At 39.2% G+C, this 24,004-nt stretch overlaps 1 protein-coding gene across 2 annotated transcripts in view; it reads right to left on the reverse strand.

Moving 5' to 3' along the window:
- Window positions 1-24,004, reverse strand: part of LOC122787701 (outer dynein arm-docking complex subunit 4-like) — a 1,060,374-nt gene that overhangs the window by 972,511 nt on the left and 63,859 nt on the right. For both annotated transcript variants that reach the window (XM_044054554.1, XM_044054553.1), the window contains exon 3: window positions 14,613-14,766. In XM_044054554.1, coding sequence (XP_043910489.1) covers window positions 14,613-14,766 — 154 coding nt within the window. The remainder of the gene's footprint in view (window positions 1-14,612; window positions 14,767-24,004) is intronic.

The following is a 24,004-nucleotide window of genomic DNA, read 5'->3' on the forward strand; positions in this document are numbered from 1 at the left end:
TGAGCATACAAATCTCCTTGGCATGACTATCGACAACAAACTCAGGTTTTACCAACACACAGCCATTACAATTAAGAAAGTTCACATTAAACTAGGCTCACTGTACAGAAGCAAGCCATTCCTCACTGACAATACTAGACTAGCCACATCCAGAACCTTCCTCCTCTCTATGCTCCTTTATGCTTTCCCCCCTTTTTACCAACTTAAAAAGATCAGACTTAAACAAACTGGAAACTTGCTACAACAAAATAGCCCACTTCGCAGCCAACCTTCCCCACCAAAGTCACCATTGTATTGCTCTACATAAATTAAATTGGCTCGAGCTAACTAAACTTTTCCATCTCTACCAACTTAAATTCACACACAATATCATCTTTCATCCTGACAATTGCCCATCCCTCAAGGAACTTGTTGTTCCCTACTCATGCCCATGAAGTCTAAGATCTGCAGACAGAAACTTGCTCACAGTAAACAAAGCTAACAACACTCATGGTGAAGCCTTATTCTCAAATCAAATAGACAAATTATGGAACTCTCTACCCCACACCCTCCAAAACACACCTGAATCAACCAATTTCAAACAACTACTATATGAACATCAAAGATTGGCATTGCTCCTGCGCTAAACCTGACTGACAAGATATCTATAACTCTCTCACCATACTATCCACTCCTTATCTCATTTTCTCCCTCTTCTCAATGTTACTACTGCTCATAGGATCATAGGTAAGTACTGGAATATCTGCCCGAGGGCATCTATAAGTCTAGCCAGAATGTGTTGGCTTTCGCTGCCCACTTAGATTAGTTCCCTGTGCCTCTGTCCAGCAGAGCCATTAGTTCCCTGTGCCTCTGTCCAGCAGAGCCACTGCAGTGATCCCCGGGCTAAATTTTCTGTTTCCCATCCACTCGTCAAGGTTTCTCTTGAAGAGTGATAGTGATGGGCTATGCCTAATGTAGATTGGAATCCTATTCCAAAGCATGGGGAGTCTCAGGAATCTATCCCTCCAGCACGTCCTATTTATCGTTGTGGTGAGGTTTAGATCCCTAGAGTGTGTGGCTCTTGGGGATTTGTTTTTTTTTAGGTGGAGCATGTCCATCAATTCTGGGTTGGACATGGCCTTGTATGTCAGGCAGTGATCACCCCCGAGTAAGCGGTATGCAACCGAGTACAGCTGGAGTTTCTTCAGTCATGCTGCAGAGGGCATCTGTTTGAGGCCAGTAATCCTCTTGGTGAGGTACTTCTGTGGTCTTTCCAGCTGTTGCAGGTATCTTGTAAGGTACATCCCAAATGGGGCGTTGTACTCTATGATGGGTCTGATGAGTGATGAGTAAAGGGGCACAATAACCTCTTTTGTTCTAGATGTGAACCCTTTTGTGATTAGGTGGGCCACATAGAAGGATTTTCTAACCACCTTGGCAATATGATTGTCAAAAGAGAGATTACTATCTACTTGGGTCCCCAGATCCCTTATTATATTTTCTGTATTTAGGGGACTACCACGTATGTGGTAGTTCACGGGTACTTTGTTTTTTCCAAAGGGGATGACTATACACTTTTTGGCATTTAGCTTGAGGCCACGATTTTGACACCAGGTATCCATCTCAGTGAGACTCTTCTGGAGGATATCTGTATCAGCCGGAGAGTCAATTATGGCCCCCTGTTTGCAGTCATCTGCGAACTTGGTCAGCCTTAGTTCTCCTGTGCTTGCCTGTACCTCTGAGAAGTATATACCAAACAGGAGGGGTCCCAGGACTGAGCCCTGGGGGGACGCCACTTGTAACCGGTTTACAGTCGGACCTAGAGCCTGCAATTCCCAGCATGTGGGTTCTATCTGTGAGCCAACTGGCAACCCATCTTGTGACGTAGGGATTTATGTTCAGGCTGGTGAGCCTGTCTATAATACCAGAATGGGGAATGGTGTTGAAAGCCTATGCGAGGTCTACGTAGGCTGTGTGGACCTCCTTTCCCTCATCTAAAGCCTTGGTAACTGTCTCAAAGAAGTCCACCAGATTTAGGAGGCATGATCTGCCCTTAAAAAAGCCAAACTGGGTAGGGTCCAATGTTTGGAGGTTCCCAATGTCTCTGTTAATGAGTTCCATGATGATGCACTCCATAGCCTTGCAGACCAGGCTAGTCAGGCTTATAGGGCGATAGTTCCCGGGTCCATTGTGGCTCCACCTTTGTGGAGCATGATAACTGTAGCTATGCACCATTCTATGGGTACGCAGCCTGTAGAGAGGCTGAGTTCGAAGAGTGTGTTTAGGTGAGGGGTTAGTTCATTTTGGAGCTCGTGTAAGACACAGCCTGGGACACCGTCCGGTCCCATTGAGGCTGTATTTTTGGCTTTGGATAGGGCTGTTTTAACCTGTGTGTCAGTGATTGCCAGGGCTCTACATTCTTCTGGTATGGTTATGGGCCTTTTGGAAGTGAGAGGGGGGTGAAGTTTGCACTAAATCTGTCTGTCAGAATGTTGGCAATATCAGTCGGTTCAGTGTATTTTGTGCCATTCTGCACTAACTCAGAGCAGATCTGAGAGTTTCCACTTAGGTTCTTGACATAGCTAAAGAACACTTTATGGTTATCTTTGGAGTCCTTGGCAATTTTTCTTTCGAAGCTAGCCTTAGATGATTTTATGAGGGATCATAGTTTCTTGCTGATACTGATCAGGGATGTCTTTTCTTCTTGGGATTTTACTCTTTTCTGTACTAGTTTCCTCCTTCTACTGTATATCTTGTTTATGGCAGGGGTCCACCAGACTGGCTTCCTTTTCTTGGAGGAGTGAGTCTTGGTTTTGCTTGGGATAGCACGATCCATGCATTCTTGCAGGTGCTCACAGAGTGCCTTTGTAAGGGATTCAGCAGCTTGGACAGCGTTATCCTTTAGAATGGGGGCTGTGAACCTTTCCACCTCAGTCTTAAGTAATGTGAGGTTTGCTTTTGAAAAGTTTTTCATAATGGTTTTCTTGATTGGGGGTGGGGGCAGAATGTGGATATCCAGAGTGATTAGTCTATGGTCTGATCTAACCAGCGAGAGGTTGACCTTCGGTGTAGAACACCGGTCACCCATGTTGGTGATGACCAGGTCCAATATGTTGTCACCTCTGGTGGGGGGTGCTGACCAGTTGATCCAGGGCATTCGAGTTTATAAATTATAGGAAGCGTTAGACAAGGGAGTTAGTACTTGAGTAGTTCTCCCAGTTAATGTTTGGGTAATTGAAATCAACCAATATTAGGGCGTTTGGTAGGACCTTCATATTTTCCAGTGTCTCCAGAAATCGGAATGGGGGTCCTGGGTCATGGTTGGTAATCTGTAGCAAGCTACAATTTGAATTGCAGTTTTGCCCATTGTTAGTTGCACATGGATGATCTCTGAGGCACTGTGCTGTGCCACTAACTTGGAGGTGTGGGTATCCTTGATGAATATGGATAAACCCCCGCCTTTTGTGTTTTGGTTCGGGTTCTGTGGCCGAAAAGTATGGTATGAGTTAAAGCCTGGTAGTGCTGGGGTGCTTTCTGGAGCCTTAAACCAGGTTTCTGTTACTGCACAGATATCGATGTTCTCCATACTGAGGAATGCCTTGAGTGCATGCATTTTGAGGTTTAGACTTCTGGCGTTGAGTAGCATTACCCTCAGTTTTTGGTTACTTGTGCTATTTATGGTGGTGGGTTTGTCCTTTGAACCTTGCCTAAAAAAGGCACTATGGGGGTGGCAAAAGCCTTGGCCAGTATTCAAAAGCCTAAGGGTGACAGATGCAAGCCATCTCTTGTGAAGCAACGTGGCTTGTCGAGCATGTCATCCCAGGAAGACAGATACTGGATCCCCTTTGAATGACACCAGAAACTTAGCCAGTTGTTGAACTTGATCATTTTTTCTTTATACTGTGACATCATTCTTTGTGAGGGCAGGAAGCTTCTTAGGGTCAGGGTCATACCGGCCTGGGCTACGTGATCAGAGAGCTCTTCCACGTCGCTTTTCATGTAGTCCAGGGAGGTACGTCTCAGGTCATTCACACCAACATGGACAATGACAGAGTCGTATTTGTACTTGTTCTGTAGCGACCTGAGTGCTTGTGTTATGTGGCAGATCCTGGCGCCCGACAGGCAGCTAACTGTAACCTTCTCCTTGTCCAGCCTAGTTAGTGGGACATCAGTGTAACTGACTATAAAGTCACCTATTACTAGTGTGTTGGTATGTTATTTTGCCTTAAGGGCTGTGATTGCATGGCACACTGAATATGTGAAGTATGTGTTTCATGGTTTGTGACGGGGTGTGAAGGTTGCTTGGGTGTCTGCTTTGGAGGTCTCTGTTGCTTTTGCAGATTTTTATTTAGACCCTCTGAGTATGTTTTTGTGTATTTATGTGTGTTATTTGCCGGTGTTGGTTTAGTAGGTCTATGTGAGACTGGTGGTGTGTTGCAAGTATTTTCCTTCGCCTCTTGAATGTCAGTTCTAGTCTTGGGTTGAGAGAGCTTTGCCTCCAGTTTGGCTGTATAATTGCATCTCTCATATATATTAGTGTTTGGTGGTAGGAGGAGAGGGTTGTCTGTGTGCATGAGGCAGTTGCAACATTGCCTCAAAATGCCCAGATTCACCAGTTAGACTGGAGAGTACGCCTGAAACTGCCCTTTGGACATGCCTGAATAGGTAAAGTGAGGTGTTTTATTGATTGGCTGGTAGGGACGAATAGAGAGCTTTGTCCTTCTGGACAGTATAGGAGGTCTATCACTAGGGTTAATTTAGTGCTTGCTATGAGTTTTGAGCAAGTGAAAAAAAAAAAAAAAAAATATATATATATATATATATATATATATATATATATATATGGTTCCCCTTCACAATCTCGAATTACTGAATGCTCGAAATTCAGTAACTCGAGACTGTAAAGTCGAAAACCCATAAACACGAATCTAAATAAGCGCGAATTCAAATATCTCAAATTCGCGCTTATGTATGTCAGCTATGGGATGGGAAGTGCGTGAGGCGGGATGTTTTACGGAAGTGAAGGTAAGTGAGTGTATGTGTGTATTTTGTAACTTGGGTGTGTGGGTTAGGGTAGGGAGGTGGGAGTGTGAGTGTTGGATGTGTCTGTATTTGTGTGTGTGTGTGTGTGTGTGTGTGTGTGTGTGTGTGTGTGTGTGCGAGGCAGTTTAAAATGTCTGTGTGGTATTTTTTATTTTGTGTATTAGTGCGATCTTGGAGTTAGAATATATAAGTAGGGGGGTGTGGGGGGGTGCAGGGGCTTGCCCTCATGCGCATGTAGTGTAGGGCTTGTAGTTTATGTGATGTGGGTTGTATGGTTTGCGTGTTGTGTGGTGTATGTGTTCTGTATGTTTGGGTTTTTTTGTTTTCGTGTTTGTGGGTTTCGGGATTTTTGTTGGTTCGACTTTACAGTTTCGAGTTACTGCATTTTCGAGCATTCAGTAATTCGAGGTTGTGAAGGGGAACCATATATATATATATATATATATATATATATATATATATATATATATATATATTAAAGGAAATCTCATTTGCTCATAACTATTATTTAATATGTACACAGTACTGATTTTATTATTCTCACAGTGATCTTTACTGAAACACTTGTGTGATTTTCTTTTTTGAACTTGTATCTACTAGAAAACAGTACTGAATACTTCTTTGTATAGACTAACTGTATGCTGTGTATTCTGCATCTTACTATATGTATAATATTGTACTATCTAATTATTGTATTTTGTTTATATTTCTGTGGAGTTTTTCTCTCCGGGCCTCTGCTGAAAACGGGCTTCTGGCCCAGTCGGACTTTCCTGGAAAACAAATGTAAATAAATAAATAAATATATTCTTTTCCTTTCGTAACAGCATGTTAAGTAGCTCCTAGTCTCAGCTTCCTTTTATATACTCTCTTACCAACAGTACCTAAGCCAAAGGGTAAAAAGGTCACACAGATAAACCATTCAGTATAAACTGCGAGAAAAACTCAGCCAAGCTTGAGTTTTCACTGTGTGATACCTTAAACATCTGTAATGGAAGCCTATGGGATATATGCAAATAACCCCTTAAAGACATCAAATGTTTCAGCTACATGGCTTCTGAATGCCCACAACTTTTTAATTTTTATGTCTTTAAGGATACATACAATGCATCTGAAATTCTACAGGTGTAACTAACACTAGGTAAGACTGCAATCCAAATTGTAGCTTGCTACAGATCCCCCACCATGCCCCAAGATTCTCACTACACCTTTCTAAACATACTAGAAAATATTAAGATACAACCAAACATCCTAATACTGGGTGATTTCAACTACCCTGCCATTAAATGGGAAAACTACTCGGGTACCAACACCTTTGCCCAACGGTTCTTGGAATTCATAAATTCCAACGTCCTGGACCAACTAATCCATAGTCCCACCAGGGGCTCAAATATCCTACACCTGGTCATTAACAACATGAGAGATTGATGCTCCAAACCAGCGGTCACCCCCTCGTTGGTCAGGTCTGACCATAAGCTAATCACCCTTGATGACCACATCCCACCCCCACCCCACAGGAGGGCAACTTCCATAAAAAACTTCTCCAAAGCCAACTGCATCCTACTCAAGTCAGAAGTGACAAACTTCAGGACACCCATGCAGACAGGAACTGGAAGTTCGACCACTGAATCCTACACTAAGGGACTGTACGAGCACATCCACTAGTGCATGAATCATGCCATTCCAAACAGAACCAAGATGGTCTCCTCCAAAAAAAGGAAGCCAATCTGGTGGTCCCCTGCCATAAACAAACTATACAACAGAAGGAAGAAACTGTTGCAGAAAAAAGGAAAATCCCAGGATGCAAAAAACTCCCTTACCAGCCTCAGTAAGAAGCTGAGATCCCTCATAAAATCCTCCAAAGCAATTTACGAAAATAAAATTGCCAAAGATTCCAAGGACAACCACAAGGCATTCTATAGTTATGTAAAGAATTAAAATGGCAATGTTCAGATCTGCTCTGAGCTACAACAGAATGGCATTAAATATTCTGATCCGAAGGATAGTGCCAATATCCTGGCAGATCGGTTCAGTGTCAACTTCACCCCCCCTCACCCCCTAAAGAGCCCATCTCAGTACCAAAAGATTGCCAAATTCCGGTACTCATGGCCACACAGGTAAAAAAACGCATTCTCGAAAGCTAAGAACATCCTGGGCTGTGTACTACATGAACTACAAAATGAATTGGCACCTCACCTAAGTGCCATGTTTAATCATAGCCTCACCTCAGGCTCCGTGCCCAATGAGTGGGCACAGCTACAGTTATCCCACTCCACAAGGGGGGATCCACCTTGGATCCCGGGAACTATCGTCCCATCAGTCTGATGAGCCTGATCTGCAAAGCCATGGAATGCATTATCATGGAACTTATAAACAAAGACATTGGGAACCTTCAAACACTGGACCCCACCCAGTTTGGTTTCGTAAAGGGCCGATCTTGTCTCCTCAACCTGATTGACTTCTTCAAATCAGTCTCCAGAGCCGTGGACGAGGGTAAGGCGGTCCACACAGCCTATCTGGACCTCGCCAAGGCCTTCAACACCATCCCCCACTCTGGAATCATAGATAAACTTACTAAGCTGAGCAGTAATCCCTACGTCACTCGATGGGTTGCCAAATGGCTTACTGACAGAACCCACACTGTAAAAGTAGCCAACTCAAAATCCAGCTCCAGACACGTGACAAGTGGAGTACCTCAGGGTTCAGTCCTGGGAACGCTCTTGTTTGGCATCTACTTCTCTGAAGTACAGGCCAGCACTAAGGGACTCTGGCTAACAAAGTTTGCAGATAACTGCAAACTGGGAGACATTATTGAATGCCCAAATGATGTGGATATTCTACAAAACGGCCTTACAGAAACAGATGATTCGTGCCAGAGCCATGGGCTCAAGCTCAATGCCAAGAAATGTATAGTTATCCCCTTTGGTAAAAACCATGTACTCATGAATTACCACATAAGTGGCAGTACACTAAACACCGAAAGTGTGATAACGGACTTAGGGACACAGGTGGACAGTGGTCTCACCTTCGATATCCACATAGCCACAATAGTCAGGAAATCCTTTTATATGGCACACCTCATCACTAAGGGCTTTTCATCCGGAAAAAAGGAGGTCATTGTCCCACTGTGCTCATCCCTCATTAGACCCATTATAGAGTACAACGCCCTGTTTGGTATATACCTCACAAGACTTCTGCAACAACTGGAAAGGCCAAAGAAATACCTCACTAAAAGAATCACAGGCCTACAGCAGATGCCCTATGCTGACCATCTAAAAAAACTCCAGCTATACTCTGTCACATATCGCCTACTCAGAGGCGATCTCTGCTTAACATACAAGGCCATGTCAAACCCAGTGCTACTGGACATGCTACACTTAAAGAAATCCCAATCCCTCAGAGCTACACGCTCAAGGGATCTAAACCTGGTCATCACAATGAACAAAACATGCTGGAGAGACAGGTTCCTGACCCAGAGACTCCCCATACATTGGAATATACTGCCCATACATGTCAAGCTGAGCGCCTCTCTGGCCCTCTTCAAAAGGAACCTTGACAATTGGATGGGAGATAGGAAATTCACCCCGGGGATCACATCAGTCGCCCTGCTAGATAGGGGACCAGGGAAGTAAATAGCCAGGGAATTGTTATGGCTAGGCTTGAATAGGCACTAGGGCCGATAGCCTAGTACCAACCTATGAACCTATTCAGGCCAATAAAACCAAACTCCACTAGCTAAGGACAAGGAAGTCTTGGCCTTTTTACAGGCTTTATTAGCACACCATAAGTTGATTGCTTGTCTATACTTTACAAATGCATGGTGTTTTACACCCAACTGTTGCCCTTAAACATTAAGATGCCTGCAATATATCCAAGCTAATACTGGTACTATTTTCATCAATTTCCTCATCTTCAGAACTTCGTATATCATCACTATCATCACCCTCCTTTCTCCCTTCCTCCTCTATGGACTGCACTGCTGTTTGTGAAGTATGTTCAGAATCACTATCGGGCACCTCTTCTATATCCAGTACTCAAAACATATTAGAAATAGTAAGAGGAACATTTTTTTCACAGCTTTAATCAGCAGCCTTGCCACCTATCTGGATTTTTTCTCGACTATCCAGAAATCAGAAGACTCCAAACTGCTTTTTTTACAAGAAAAGCACCGCTAATGCAATGTGATCAGGGAGAAATAAGCCATCCCATCTCCACTAATGTGAGAAATTACATCACAAAATGGGCATGGATGTGGGTGGAGAGGGTGGGAAAATGGGAGGGGATAGGTGGAGTTAGGGGTAGTGCCGGGCTATGTGGCCTCTGTCCGGTTTCAGACTCCGCAAAAAATGGCAACCCAATTGATATGTGGTGCTATAAGCTTTTCCCCAAGAGACTCCTCAGCTCTGATATATCACTTTGCTGTTTAGTATTCTGCATAGTTTACTTACTATCTTCCACTTTTTTTGTACGTAACTTGGGACCAGTAGTGTAGCTAAGGCAGGGCAAATGGGGGCAACTGCCCTGGAAGCAAAGTGTTAGGGGGCACTATCAGTTGATCCTTATCGCTCTTTAATGCATACCAGCTTTTAAAACTGGTATTGCATTTGTGGTCAAGCCTGATTATTGTAGTGCTCTGTATGTGGTCTAAACTGTAGCAACTGCTTTCTATATCTGTAGCAAGCAGTTTGCTACAGTTCAGAAAGAGAAGATTGTTTTGAAGTAAAACCTGAGAGCTGTAGTGTCCCATGCAGGTTAATAAAGTTTTATTTTATTTTATTTTTTTTACTAAAATAATGACAGAAAGGAAGGTCAGCGTCAGGGAGATAAAATGGGACCTGATTGACTGGGGCAACAGGGAGGCATATTGTACATATGGCCACCTTGTGTGCCAGTAGAAGGAGCAGATTTTTTTTTTTTTTGCTATTCATTTGAAGAGCTGGAGGGGGACCTGGATAATTGGGTAGTGTGTGCAGGAAAGCCAGCCAACTGGCAATTGGTATCCTGCAGAAGTCCTGTTTTTTCTCTTCACTTGAAAAGCTGAAGGCGTGGGGTGCTAGTATGCTGAGCCAGCTACTCTTCTGCTTGGGACAGTCAAACCAAAATGTCCAACAGTTTTACATACCCTACAAAAAAGAACACCATTAGAAGCAGAATGGCCTAGAGCACCACAATGACTGCAATTTCACATTACAATTTTGAATTAGAAGTGATAAGGAACTGTAAAATAAGCATGTTTTAGGCTGCCTTTTGTAATACACACATGCTCTATGATCATTAATAGAAATGACATTGGGAATACGCTTCATTTTACCATGCTGCTTATAAAGCAAAACCCACACTTCCCACAACCCATTCCACAATCCCCTACTATCACACATTTTCTTAATATCAAAAACATGTCCACAGTGAAGTGAGAAATAATGCCTAATAAAAGTATCATTAATGTTTGCAGTTCTAAACTGTAGAATCAGTTTTCTTTTAAAGTTCATATTCAGGGCTGAAAAAGTATACTGTGTCCATGGCTGATACAAACTTTTCAAACCAACCTGATGTAAAAATCTATCTAACATCTCAACAGTCTCAAAGTTGATATCACAAAAAGGTGTCCTTTTCCAGATTTATAAATACACAAATGTCTTTAATTGTAAATCCCAAAGGAGCAACAATAAAGTCCCAAACAGCATACTGATCATAATGATGCCTTTAGTGGATGAAATACATACTACAGGTAATGGATTTGTTTTTGTATTGCTACTAACAATTTTAGTCTGTGTCCTCTTGCAATAGCACATGTAACACTAGGAACACCTGCTGTGTTACACTGTTTGATCCAAGGACTTACTGGCAAACAGGAACAGGAGTAATTTCCTTCCTTTTATCCCCTGATATCACTTCCTTTACCACAGAAACAACTGTTTTTTTTTCAGGATTCATTTTATCCATTATTCGACTCTACTAAGCCACATTTTCAATCTCCAGTTCTTCAACAGTGATTATATTTACAAGCAATTCATCTGGTAGAACATTAGATGCCACTGTAGTAATTTCTACAGCATTTTCAGTAAAAGGAAAAGCAGCCACTCCATCCTCCTGCTGCATTGTGCAGTCAACCCCTGGCACGTTGCAACAGCTACTACTATGAAAAGAGTAGGAGAAGTTCCCTGATAACTTGGCCAAAATTTCCTATAGTAGTGTATATACACACACACACACACATATATATATATATATATATATATATATATATCAGCATGGATATCCCCTGAAATTAGGTTACTAGCCAAGTGAGACTAAACTGGTCAACAAACAAAGTATAAATTAAATGTTTTAAATTAATTCCATATCTCCCCAATCATTTCAAAAGTAAAGAAGAAAACAGTATGCCTACTGCCAATTTTGAACAGTGTTTATGGTAACTGGGGAGGGGGGGAACATGGACAAGAAATGGGACAATGGAATGGCTGGGTGGGGGGATGGTCCACTACCCTGCCTAGGGCCCCCATTTGACCATGATCTGGCACTGCTGATAAGTGGGTACATTTGGATCAATGGGGGTAAGTGGGATTAAATGTTATTAATAAGGAGATGAAAGCCAAACAACAATCATAACGCAGAAGGTGTAGGAATACTGCTGAGTTCAATATTTAAAATGATACTGTTGATTCTATTTAATATAAGGCAAGATATAAGGCTTTAGCCTGATGATTTTATCTTCAAGGGAATCACACTATATAAATTTAAGGAATGCAGTTTTGTGTGGAATTCAGTGAAGTTTTAGGCTTGTGGTATCTTAACTTAGGCATAAGGGAGTGACAGACTAGTGTGACAGCCAACTGTGAGAAAATGCCTATCTGACTGGAAATACGTCTTAGTTAACAGACGTTAGTGTCGGGTAGAATCCAACCTTTCCCAGAAATGCAGTGATCTCAAGAGTCCATTATATTAAAAACAAATGCTGGAGACTGAGCCTTATTCATTTATTTCCTTATTTATTTATTTATTTATTTGCAGTTTGTTAACCGGGTAAGGTAAGTAGACTGATCTGTTGACCCTTTTCAGGCATGATGTGGGACTACAGAAGAGCAGAAATAAGTACAATGATTAGTCTGCATGCACAACAGGACTTATACAAGATACATAAACAGCACAATTAAGGAGAACACTATTGTGTGAATATATAATAATAAGGAGAAATTGTTTACAATATATATGAGGGAAAATCTTGAGTTCAAATGAACACTTGATTAGGAACATTACAGCAGTGATTATATAGTTTAAAGTAAATGACAGAAGACCATACATACTAGAGTACATTTACATATTTACATATTTTGTGGGGTGCAGGCTTTGTCCAAATACAGTAGGGACTTTCAAAACAGTTTAAATTCCATTTCAGGCATTTTATTTCCTCTACAATAGCATTCAAATGTTTCCTTTGTCAATGAACTGATAAAAAAGTTGATGTCAAGACACTGACAGATGCAGCACTCAACTGTGTGAAAATGTGCAACAGATCAAAAATATACAGTGGCCAATGGATGTAATTGCATGGGGGGATCTACTTTCTCTCTGAGGTGCGATGATCTCAGAGATGAGTGCATTAAGTAGCAATAAGGATTACAGCCCCTTGCATTGAGATTGTTTGAAGGCATTACCTATTTTTAAAACACTCTGAATGTCGTTTCCTAAACTTTGAACCAATATGAGTGATGTCCAGTTGTGCAAAAAAGCAAAACTGGTCAAAATTGTACACTGTTCAACAGAAGTTATTGCTGGGAGCAGAAGAATCACTCTTTTAAACATGATACAGCAACCTCAGAGCTGCTTATGTTAAGTAGGAACTGTAAGCATGGAAAACATGGGAGACTTTGATCAGATTCTTAAAAAAATAGTTTCATATCAGACTGAATACCACTTTGTTTTGCTAAAAATTTAATTCAGAATGTTTGTGGCTGGGCAGACCTAGACACAAGATAATAAAATGGTAGCAGTTATTAATTCTGAGACACGTATGTGCAAGTCCTAGAATAGCGGAAATGAATATGTGAAAATGTGGACACATGTATACTAAGTCTAAGATGTGTTGAAGCATTTATGAGGTATGGCAGTCTTAAAGTTAGTATATCAAACTAGCAGGGGTGTAAGGATATAGTCATCTATACTGGGGAGATGCAAGAGATTTGCCCCACAGAAAAAAAAATAAATGTATGGGGGAACAGCAATTTTCAGCATTCAGTTCTCCTTTAGTTTCTCTGTTTGGTTTCCTTAATTCTGGCACTTGCAATTATGGGTCTCAGAATGACAACAGGGATCCTGACATACATTTTACCATTTAGAAATGACAAGGTACTATAGTGGTCAATTTTATGCTGTATTACTTTCAAGTAAAATAACATCCTTACTATCATGTTATTGACAATAACATTTCTTGACTAATCTCTTAATAAGTAATGTGGTAAAAATTAAATGATAATTAAGAATTTGTTGTGAAATAAATTGTTTTTGAACACCCTGCACATGGAGACTCCACATATATCCCTGTAAATATTAAAGCTTGCTGTAACCAAAATACAGTAATGACATTCTCTACAATGTGTATACTACTAGAATATGTATAAGGTTCACTCTTACATGATGTCATTAGTCTGTGTCTTCTATTTCTAAAGGAATGCAATGGATATCATTCTCTAATAACCCGCTTAATCCTTTTCAGGATCAGGAGGAGTCAGATTCTATCCTGCTACTCAGTAGGTAAGGTACAAGTTAGTGAACCAACAGTATGACGCATGCAAACACACATACTCTTGGCACAGCGTGAATACCTACTGGCAATCTTGAATTCTTCTACATCTTTGAAGGAGAAGGAAACCAGAATACTCAGCAAAATCCCACACAAACACTCACAGAATGTACAGACTCTTCATGGAATGCATCATAGCCAGGAAATAAACTGCAGAACCAAGACTTTGGCAAAACTGCTGTTGTGCCACTGTGCAATGTGGGATGCAATACAGACTGATATTAAAAATAAGTGAAAGTAATATGTTGTGAGGCTTAAAGGGGTACAATAAAAACAGACTGATATAAAAAAAATCTCAATGATGCGTGGCTTAAAGAGCTACTGACACCTCAGGATAAACTGTAAATACATTATGAATAGTTGTATCTGCTTTCCAAATAGTAGTCTTTACAGTACTTAACATTATTGGTACATCTTAAATACATGGTAGTGATTATTCAAGAGTTCTTCAGATTTATTTGCTTCTCTAATTGAGCCCTTCCTGTAGTCCCAGTACTATCTTTTGACTTTGCTATCTGTTGGGAGGAAAGTAGCTGTTATGCCAAAATCATCCTATTATAAATTAAGGAAGGGAAAACAAGGCATCAAATCAAACTGAACAGGAATGGATATTTTGTTTTAAATTATTCATTCTTAATGATAAATAACAGGAAAGATAAGTAATTTTCCTGGCTTGTACATTTGAGCTAAAGGGAGTTTAAATACAACTTACATTCTTTTTCTTCTCCTTAGGTGTCAGTTACTCTATAACCTTTAGCCATTAATGAAACTTTTACTTCAATTTATGACATACTTCCCACAGAATTCTCAATAGCTTCTTGAGCTTTCTGAATGCCAAGTCTGAATTCCTGAAGTTCTGGACGAAGTTTATGTCCTCGATGGTAAAACACTAAAGCAAATTCAAACTTTCCCATAGCATATAGGGCCTCAGCTTTTCGATAAAGTCCCTGTGATAAAATGAAGACAATGATGTACTGTACTAGTTAAATGAGTTACATTCATAAAACTACAAACACATCTGATGTGGTGAATCTACAAACACACACACACACACACATATATATATATATATATATATATATATATATATATATATATATATAAAATATTCATAAACAAATGTGCATGCTTGTGTGCGTACGTGACATTATGCTGACACTTTTCTGTGCCTGTTTCCTGTAGCTATATATCCAGTATCCAAACTTTCAGTTGTATAAACTGTTCTCTAAGAGTCTCACAAACTTCTGTATTTCAATACACTATATTTGCAAGACCCACACAACCAGGGGCACAACATACACTCTGTTCCCACCACTGTCTCTGGCACCCATTTCTTATTGGTTCATAGGTGTTTACTAGGCTAATGACCACAAGGGCCTTTTTAAGCCTAGCCATGCATCCCAAATCTCTGACAAGTTCTGATACCCTTGATAAGTGTAAGCAGGGGCCTGGGAGATGAACCATTTATAGGTTGCCTGTGTCCATTAGAGACATAGGTGCTAAACCAGGGATTAATTTCCTGTTCCCCATCCACTTGTCCAAGTTGCACTTGAATTGGGTTAGGGAGGAACTCTGCTTCACATGGATGGGGACCCTGTTGCATAGATGGGGTAGTCTCTGGGATACATACCTGTCTCTTCAGCAGGTCCTATTTATATCACAGGCAAGGTTAAAGTCTATATAATGGGTAATTCTGGTGCTGTTTTGTTTTGTGGAGATGCAAAAGGTCCATCAGAGTGGGGTCTGACAATGCCTTGTATGCCAGGCATAGATCTTCCCTCAAAAGCCTTTAGGAGACAGAATACAGGGATAGGGCTTTGAGAAGGTTTGCATATGACAGTTTACTTATGCCCTGTATTCTTTTAGTGAGGAACTTCTGTAGACATTCCAATTGTTGGATATGCCTGTACTCAATGACAGGTCTGATGAATGCTGAATACAGTGGAACAATGACTTCTTTGGACTTGGATGCCATACCTTTGTTTATAAGCTGCGCAACACAGAATGATTTCCTCACTACTGTATTCATGTGATGGTCAAAGGCTAGATTATTATCTATGTGTGTCCCTAAGCCCCTGACTACTGGGCCAACTATAAGGGGTGTGTTGACAGTATGATAGTTACCAGGGATGGATGACTTTGCAAAGGATTCTATTATGCATTTCTTGGCATTAGCTTTAGTCCATGGCTCTGGCACCAGTTGTTTGTCTGTGTCAGCCCCTTCTGGAGCACATTTGTGTCAGTGTGGGATTCAATGGCAGCTCCTAATTTGCAATCATCTGCAAATTTTGCCAGCCAGAGACCACTGACATTGGCCTTGACATCTGAGAAGTAAATGCCTTCTCTGACATTTGGATCCAGTTTTCCTTCCTGTTAATTATATCAATGGATTTCTACAATTCACACCCACAAAAGACACATTACAGATGCATTATAACTTGCTTTTCTCCTGTGCTTAACACACCTTCCTCTTGTACTCCTTTACCATATTTTCAGGCTATCACTTTCATCTGCTGCCCTTCCTATTTTGAAGGCTATTTTGTTTCCTCTCCCAAAACATGGCTCATCCTTTTGTTTAACAAGTACTCCATATTGTTCCTCTCTGTCTTACCTAAACATCTTGCAACTATGGTTATATCTCAACTCAGTGAGTATCTTTGATCCATCCATTTAGTTATTTTTTTTTTTTTTTTTCTAGCTGTGGCAGTGGTTTGGTCCAGGGACTCTTTTCATATATATATCCCAGATTAAAAGGCACAGTGAAACAGAAACAGATGAACCTACATGAGACTGCATAAGGTTTATGTGCATGGATCTACAGTAAATCATTAATGTACTCTTCATCAAACTTACATATTAAAAAAATAAGAATTGAACACTAAAGCCATTAAATCTTCACTTACTCAAACCACAAATACTACCAAAAGCACTGAAAAAACACTGCAGCATACAAATAAACATACACAGCACTAACACTACTACACACTAAATCACAGTATATAACATAACATATTTACAAGATACACAAAACTTTATTCTAAATTACATATCCATAAACACTAGCAAATTACACTACCTACCCAGATAATGTAAAAAATGATGTACAGTACTAAATATAAGCACCTATTTTATGCTAAACGTGCAGAAGGTCCCCCCCACAAAAAATGCAGGAAAGTATTGTTGATAGACTGCAACCCTTTCTCCACACAGGTGTCTAGCCACTACCTTCTCCAAAGACCTTCATAAAAAAAGCACAAAAAACACAGGGCAGGTTAGCAAAAAGCTATAAAGACTTCTGTTTCTTGCTTTTGCACTAACCCAAACAATGGGCTACCAAATACAAACAATACAATTTGTAAGGATTAAACACATCATTTAAAAAGAAATAAAACATAGAATTCACATTTATATGGAGGATCTGCCCTCACAGCCTCTGCTGATATACATTGACTCATAGTTATACAACAGCAGTGCAAGTGAAATACTCAAGAACATTGCCCATTTCAATGACACAAACATTGATTACTCATCAAGTAAACACAGCTTGATGTAGTGATGGAGAACCTAGGACATGCATGTCAAAGGTGACATGCCACGACAATTTGGGTGACACAACTGCATTCACCAACACCCGAGTTACCAAAGAAACTGCTCTTGCATTTGTTGCTTGTGTGGAGTGCATTAAATTATTTTGTGCCAGGAGCTAGTTGAACAACACTGCTGCAGAAGTAAGGAAGTTATTAACCTCAAAGACTACTTTGGTATACTTTCTTGATACAGTCGGCAAAGAGCAGTGTTGACATTGTTTTCTCTTCGTGGTTACACTTCTGCAAAGGGCAAAGTAGTCTGCATTTCTAAGAGTGTGCTGTTTCACATTCCTCTCAACCGTCCCTCTTAATTCATCCTAAAATTGGCCACTTTTAACACTTGACAAAAATTAGATTTATAGACTAATTTCACTTCAGAAAATAGTTATTAATTCACATTTATTTTTTTCTGTCAGTGCCTCAAATTAATAGTAGTAGTAGTTTAAAACTGTCCATGTCTCTTATTTCTATATTTGTCTTTGATTCTGCTGAGATTTATCCCTGATGCACTGAAAGCCATGCTGTTTTATTTGTATTTATTTATTTATTTTTTTGCTGGGGGGGGGGGGGGCACGCAAGCAGAGTCAAGTTAGGCATTTTCCGAATTTTTGACACGTCAAACCCAAAAGGTTCACCATCATTGTAATGTAAAATACACTCAGCTAAACAATTCAACAAGAAATGATTCTATAAAATGCAAAACTTCCTAATGCATACAGTGCTACACATTTCTGCAAGCACAATTTTCAAGTTGCTGTAGGGTAAAAGAAAGTACTAGAATTATTTTAACCACTGATTTACAGAATAATGGAAGAATGTCTTTAGCCCATTAAACATAAAGATTTGCAGCTACTCAACAGTAGTGCTACACTCCTATAAGTTATAATATGAATGTAATTTACTGCAGAATCAGTCATCCATTCTTAAAGTATTCACATATGAAGCTTGAAATAAATGTCCCAGTAGTTTGAATTTGAATATAATACTGTTCAATACTGCGGTGGTGGTGCTGCAGTAGCGTTGTCATCTTACAGTTAGATGTTGCCCGTTCGATTCTCAGTTAGAGCATCTTCTGTGTGTCGACATGCGTGAATGGACATTCCTTCGTTGAAGGTTGTGCGTTAGGCGTGGCAAGCCAGCACGTAAAAATCTACTCCCAATCATTAGTGGACCGCAGTTCCGCTGTGGCGACCCCTAACCGGGAAAAGCCGAAAGACGCAAACAAACTGTTCATTCCTGACATGCTGAGGCAAGACACTCCATGCAGCGAGTGATCTTGCAAAAACTCTCTCCCCAATCATTAAAGAAGAGGTAGAGCTTTTCACTTTAGGTCTGATTCCCTCCATAGCTCAGTTTCCATCTTAACATAGTACTCCAGCTGTTTTAGTATTCTGAATCAATTCCATTTATAAGAATATGAGGATTAGGAATCTTACTGGTGCATTATTTACTAATCTCACAAAGGGCATAACTCTGTCTTTTAGCAGGTCTTACATAACAAAGTTCCACAGTGGCGCCTCCTCTGTGGTTGCATTATTGATTCACTACCTACATGAAACATCCATCATTCCAAATACTTGTAGATTCTTCTTCTCCAAATGCAGTTCCCTTTCCAGTGGCAATCCAGCAGGACCTCTGTTCTGCCACTATTCTTTCCTGTCTTCATTAACTTACTTACTCTTAACTTCTCAGAAGTTCAAACTATCAGTTATGATAACAACCTGGCCTTCACTAGGTCTAATAGCTCATGATCCATAATCAGTGCAAGCAATTATAATAAACAGTGACAAATAAATGGCTTAAACAAAAGGATTCTTCAACTCAAATTTATCAAACAACTAAACCCATGCCAGATTACCACTTTGTTTACCCTTTTCAAAGTGGCATCACTATCCCCTAGCCATTTACTCTTGATAAGATGGATAGCTGTATGGCTTACAAATAGGACATGGCAAGTATCATACAGCAACTGGACAGGTGATTCTTGGTTACAGTCAGAGTGTCCCACAGGGCTCTGCCCTAGACCCACACTTGTTTAGACTGTATCTTTCAGACCTATATTTTTCATATGAGGTGTTCTAAAGTCTGTATGAAGATGAACTGAATTTGGATAAATTGATTACATGTGTTACAGATAGGGCATGTCTGCAAAACAACTTAACTAAATAGACCATTTGGACCTAGAATAATAATATGCTGATGAATACATCAAAACTAAGCACATGAAATTTGGGAAACATAAACTGAAAGGTGAATATTTAATACAGCACACATTGATTGAAACTGTAGAGTCATTAAAGGATCTGGGTAAATGGATAGATCCAAATTTGAGTTTTTCTAACTATATCAACCAATTGGTTAATGACAGTTATAAAACTATAGGTTGTATAAAAAGATTTTAAGTTTATGAAATCAGAAATGATGGCGTCATTGTTAATTACATTAGATCAAAACTTGAGTATGGAAAAGCAATATGGAAACCTTATAAGAAAACAAGCATGAGTAAGCTAGAAAGGGTACAAAGGAAATATACCAAGGGCATCCATGGATATGAAAATTTAAGTTATTATGCAAGACTAAAATATCTGAACTTGTAAAGTGTCTTATATAGACATTTAAGAGGAGATCTTATTCAGGTGTATAGGGCATTTAGAGACAACTACCTCTGGGAATGTTTGGGGTTATCAAAAAGTAGTAGAGAATCATCAGACAACCTATGTAGAAGATTCTACATGAATGAGAAGTGCACTAATTGGTTATCTGAGAAAACAGCTGATGTGTGGAACAGACTGACAAATTACATTAAAGAAAGCACTAGTTTAGACATTTTCAGAACAGCCTGGGCATTTATTATGGGAACAACTGACAACTGGTCTGGTATATTGGCAGTGTAGTAGGGCATTAATGACCAAGCGTGAAATGCTCGTATGTATGTATGAATGTATGATACTCAGATTGCCTTCCAGTTCAAAAACCTAATAGGCCTGTGGCTGGATTGTACTCTGTCTGCCATTCTGATGCCATTTAAAAGAAAATTCGAAAAAACAGCCACAAGGCACCAAAATAAACCAGTAAATCAGTCCAAGGCACCACAAGACCAAGAATAAGCCGGAGTTCTTGTAAAATCCACTTTACTATAGACAGATGAACGCACACATTAAAAAACAGCATTTTCGTTTAAAATCACTTCATCAGATGTGGGTCAGAAAACAAATAATGCCTTTTATAATCCTCTAAGAAGTAAATTAACCAAATACAAACCATCCAATTAAAAACATCATGAATGCTCATGAATATTCATATTAAAACCATGCATACAATAAAAACAATGCAAACCATTGTAAAAACTGTTCATAAATGTTTAGGAAACAGTAAAACACATTTTACAACCTTAGAAAATACATAAATGAATTTATAAAACCCTTACAATGCTTAAATATCTTAAATAACTTAAATAAAATCATTTCTGTTAAAATGAATGTAAAATGATTTGTTAGCACACTCTAGTGGTGAAAGTCAAAATTACATCTCAATGTTTATGGGAAAGAAAGGGAAAAAGCAGAAAGTACACATAACAATTGATACCTTGTTTTGTTATCTTATAACTTAGCTGCCCTTAGTTTCAACAGGGGTACGAGGGAGATATTCTCATTTAAACCTGGAGGGGATGTAGCTTGAAGTGTTATTTGCCACCTTAGCTCTTTATATTCTATTTTCTCTTCCCATTGTCCCCCTCTAACATCTTTTTTAACCCCTTCCAAAACAAAAAAGGAATAATTGGCACACTGAAACACGTTAAAGAATGTTTAAAAAGGGCGTTTGTTTCCTTCCTGTTCTGCATATCATACAGGTGATCATATATCCTTTTTAGCTTACGTTCAGTTTTGCCCACGTAAAAGGAATGACATACCTCACACAGAGCTAAATAAATGAGGCCATCTGAATCACAATTAAAATATCCTTTACTGCTTAGAACCACATTTCTACTATTTAAAATAACATCTTCCTTACTCATTATAAACCTACATTGTGAACACTGCCCACATTTGTAGGTACCAACTTTCTTCCTACCATTTGCCTCCTTTTTGTTATTTTCTAAGGCATTTTTCACACTTTGTTTTTGTACACAAATTTCAGTTCTGTTTTGGTTATTTGTTCCAAATCAGTGAGGTTTTTAAATTTGTCTCACTCATCACTGATGATTCTCCTGACTACTCCACTGCTAGCATTATATTCTAGCACCACTGCTTTACTACACTGTTTCTGCTGTGAGGAGTCAATACAATGGTTCTCAACTAAGGATTGACCAAGGATAGGTTTATATTTGTCATTTCTACCTTCCTGTACTTGTTTTATAATTTCTTCAAGAAACTCTTTTGGATAACCCCTTGCTGAAAACAATCCCTTAAGAAAATTACACTCATTCAAAAAATCATTTGTATCAGAGGTCATATGGCTTGCCCTTACATACTGCCCTTTTACAATGTTTCTCTTATAATGAGCTGGGTGAGCAATGTTGTAGTGCAAATATGAGTTAATAAAGGTGTTTTTTCTATGCACCTTTGAATTAAACCTGTTATTTTCTTTACATTTCCTTCACACTGGATGCTCACTGCCATAGTTCCCCATGGCACTTGTGAAGCCGAGTGCCAACAAGGAGAAAAAAAAAATGAAAATGCAGGAAAACAGTGAGTATCTAACATCACTCTTCTTTATACTTATATATACTTATATATATATATATATATATATATATATATATATATATGGGTCTACTTCAGAAGACTGAAAAACCAAAAGACTGTATCTAAAAAGACTGAAAATTTAAAATACTGAACACATTTTTAATTCAGGGGACAAGCCCCCCTGCACCCTGCACCCCTCGTGTGTGTGTGGGGGGGGGCTATACCCCCCCACTCCCCATGCTAACTATATATATATATATATATATATATATATATATATATATATATACACATATACATATATATATATATATATATACATATATATACCAACTCCAAGATCGCACAACAGTGGAGAAGGGACAAATTCCATCATTCATTATTTTGAATTTTCAGTCTTTTGGTATTTAAGTCTTCTGAAGTAGACCCATATAAATATATATATATAAATATATATATAAATACATATATATATATATATATATATATATATATATATATATATATATATATATAAATACATATATATATATATATATATATATATAAATACATATATTTATATATATATAAATCTATATATATATATATAAATATATATATATAAATATATAAATATATATATATATATATATATATATATAAATATATAAATATATATATGTGTGTATATATGTGTATATATACATACAGACACACACACACACACACACATATATATATACATATATATATATATATATATATATATATCTATATATATATATATATATATATATTTATATATACATATATATATGCTGCAGTGGTGGTGCTGCGGTAGTGTTGCCGTCTCACAGTAAGACGTTGCCTGTTCGATTCTCAGCTAAAGCGTCTTCTGTGTGGAGACATGCGTGAATGGGTGTACCTTCGTTGAAGGTTGTGTGTCAGGCCTGGCAAGTCGGTACGTAAAAATCTACTGCCAATCATTAGCGGACCGGAGTTCCGCTGTGGCAATCCCTAACCGGGAAAAGCTGAAAGATACAACAACATATATATATATATATATATATATATATATGTGTGTGTGTGTGTATGGGTTACCTTCATTTTGTCGAAAGCTCATTTGAATGACAAACATTTTAGTCAGACCAAATGACTGAAACTTCATTTCACTGACACTTCATTTGACTGACAATTAGTACTGGCAGTGTCTAGAGCACTGTAAGGCAAGTAAAAGTAATATGTCCTTTTCCCCACTGAAGTGCGACCCTGGAGTTAGTATATATATAGTTAGGGGGTGAGGGAGGCACAGCCCCCCACACTGGGGGAGTGCTGACCCCCACTTACTTTGGTTTTACTAAACAATATAAAACCAAAAGCAGAGAATATAATATGAAAGTAAGTGAGGGGCTATGCCCCCACCCCCCCCCCCCGGTGTGGGGGGATGTGCTCCCACACACACCCTAACTATATATACTAGCTCCAGGATCGCACTTCAGTGGGTAAAAGGACATATTCCTTTTATTTGCCTTACAGTGCTCTAGACACTGCCAGTACTAATTGTCAGTCAAATGAACTCTCAGTCAAATGAAGTGTCATTGAAAAGAAGTTTCAGTCATTTGGTCTCAGTCAAATGAGTGTCAGTCAAATGAGCTTTTGATGAAATGAAGGTAACCCATACACACACACACACACACACACACACACACGTAACACACACACACACATACCAACTTCAAGATCATGATACCTCAGAGAAAAGGGAATATTAGGAAAAAAGGTAATCTTGGACTTGGTATATGGAAGTCTGTTTTTTGGCCAGTCTATGTATTTCAGGACCTTTCAAATGGTTATTAACTACTGTCCCTCTCATTCATCAGCCTGTACATTCACTCAAGACCAAATTGGGCCTGATGCTGCAGCGCAAAAAG

Source organism: Protopterus annectens, chromosome 13.part0 (assembly GCF_019279795.1).
Source record: "Protopterus annectens isolate FY-2018-M chromosome 13.part0, PAN1.0, whole genome shotgun sequence".
Taxonomy (NCBI): Eukaryota; Metazoa; Chordata; order Ceratodontiformes; family Protopteridae; genus Protopterus; species Protopterus annectens.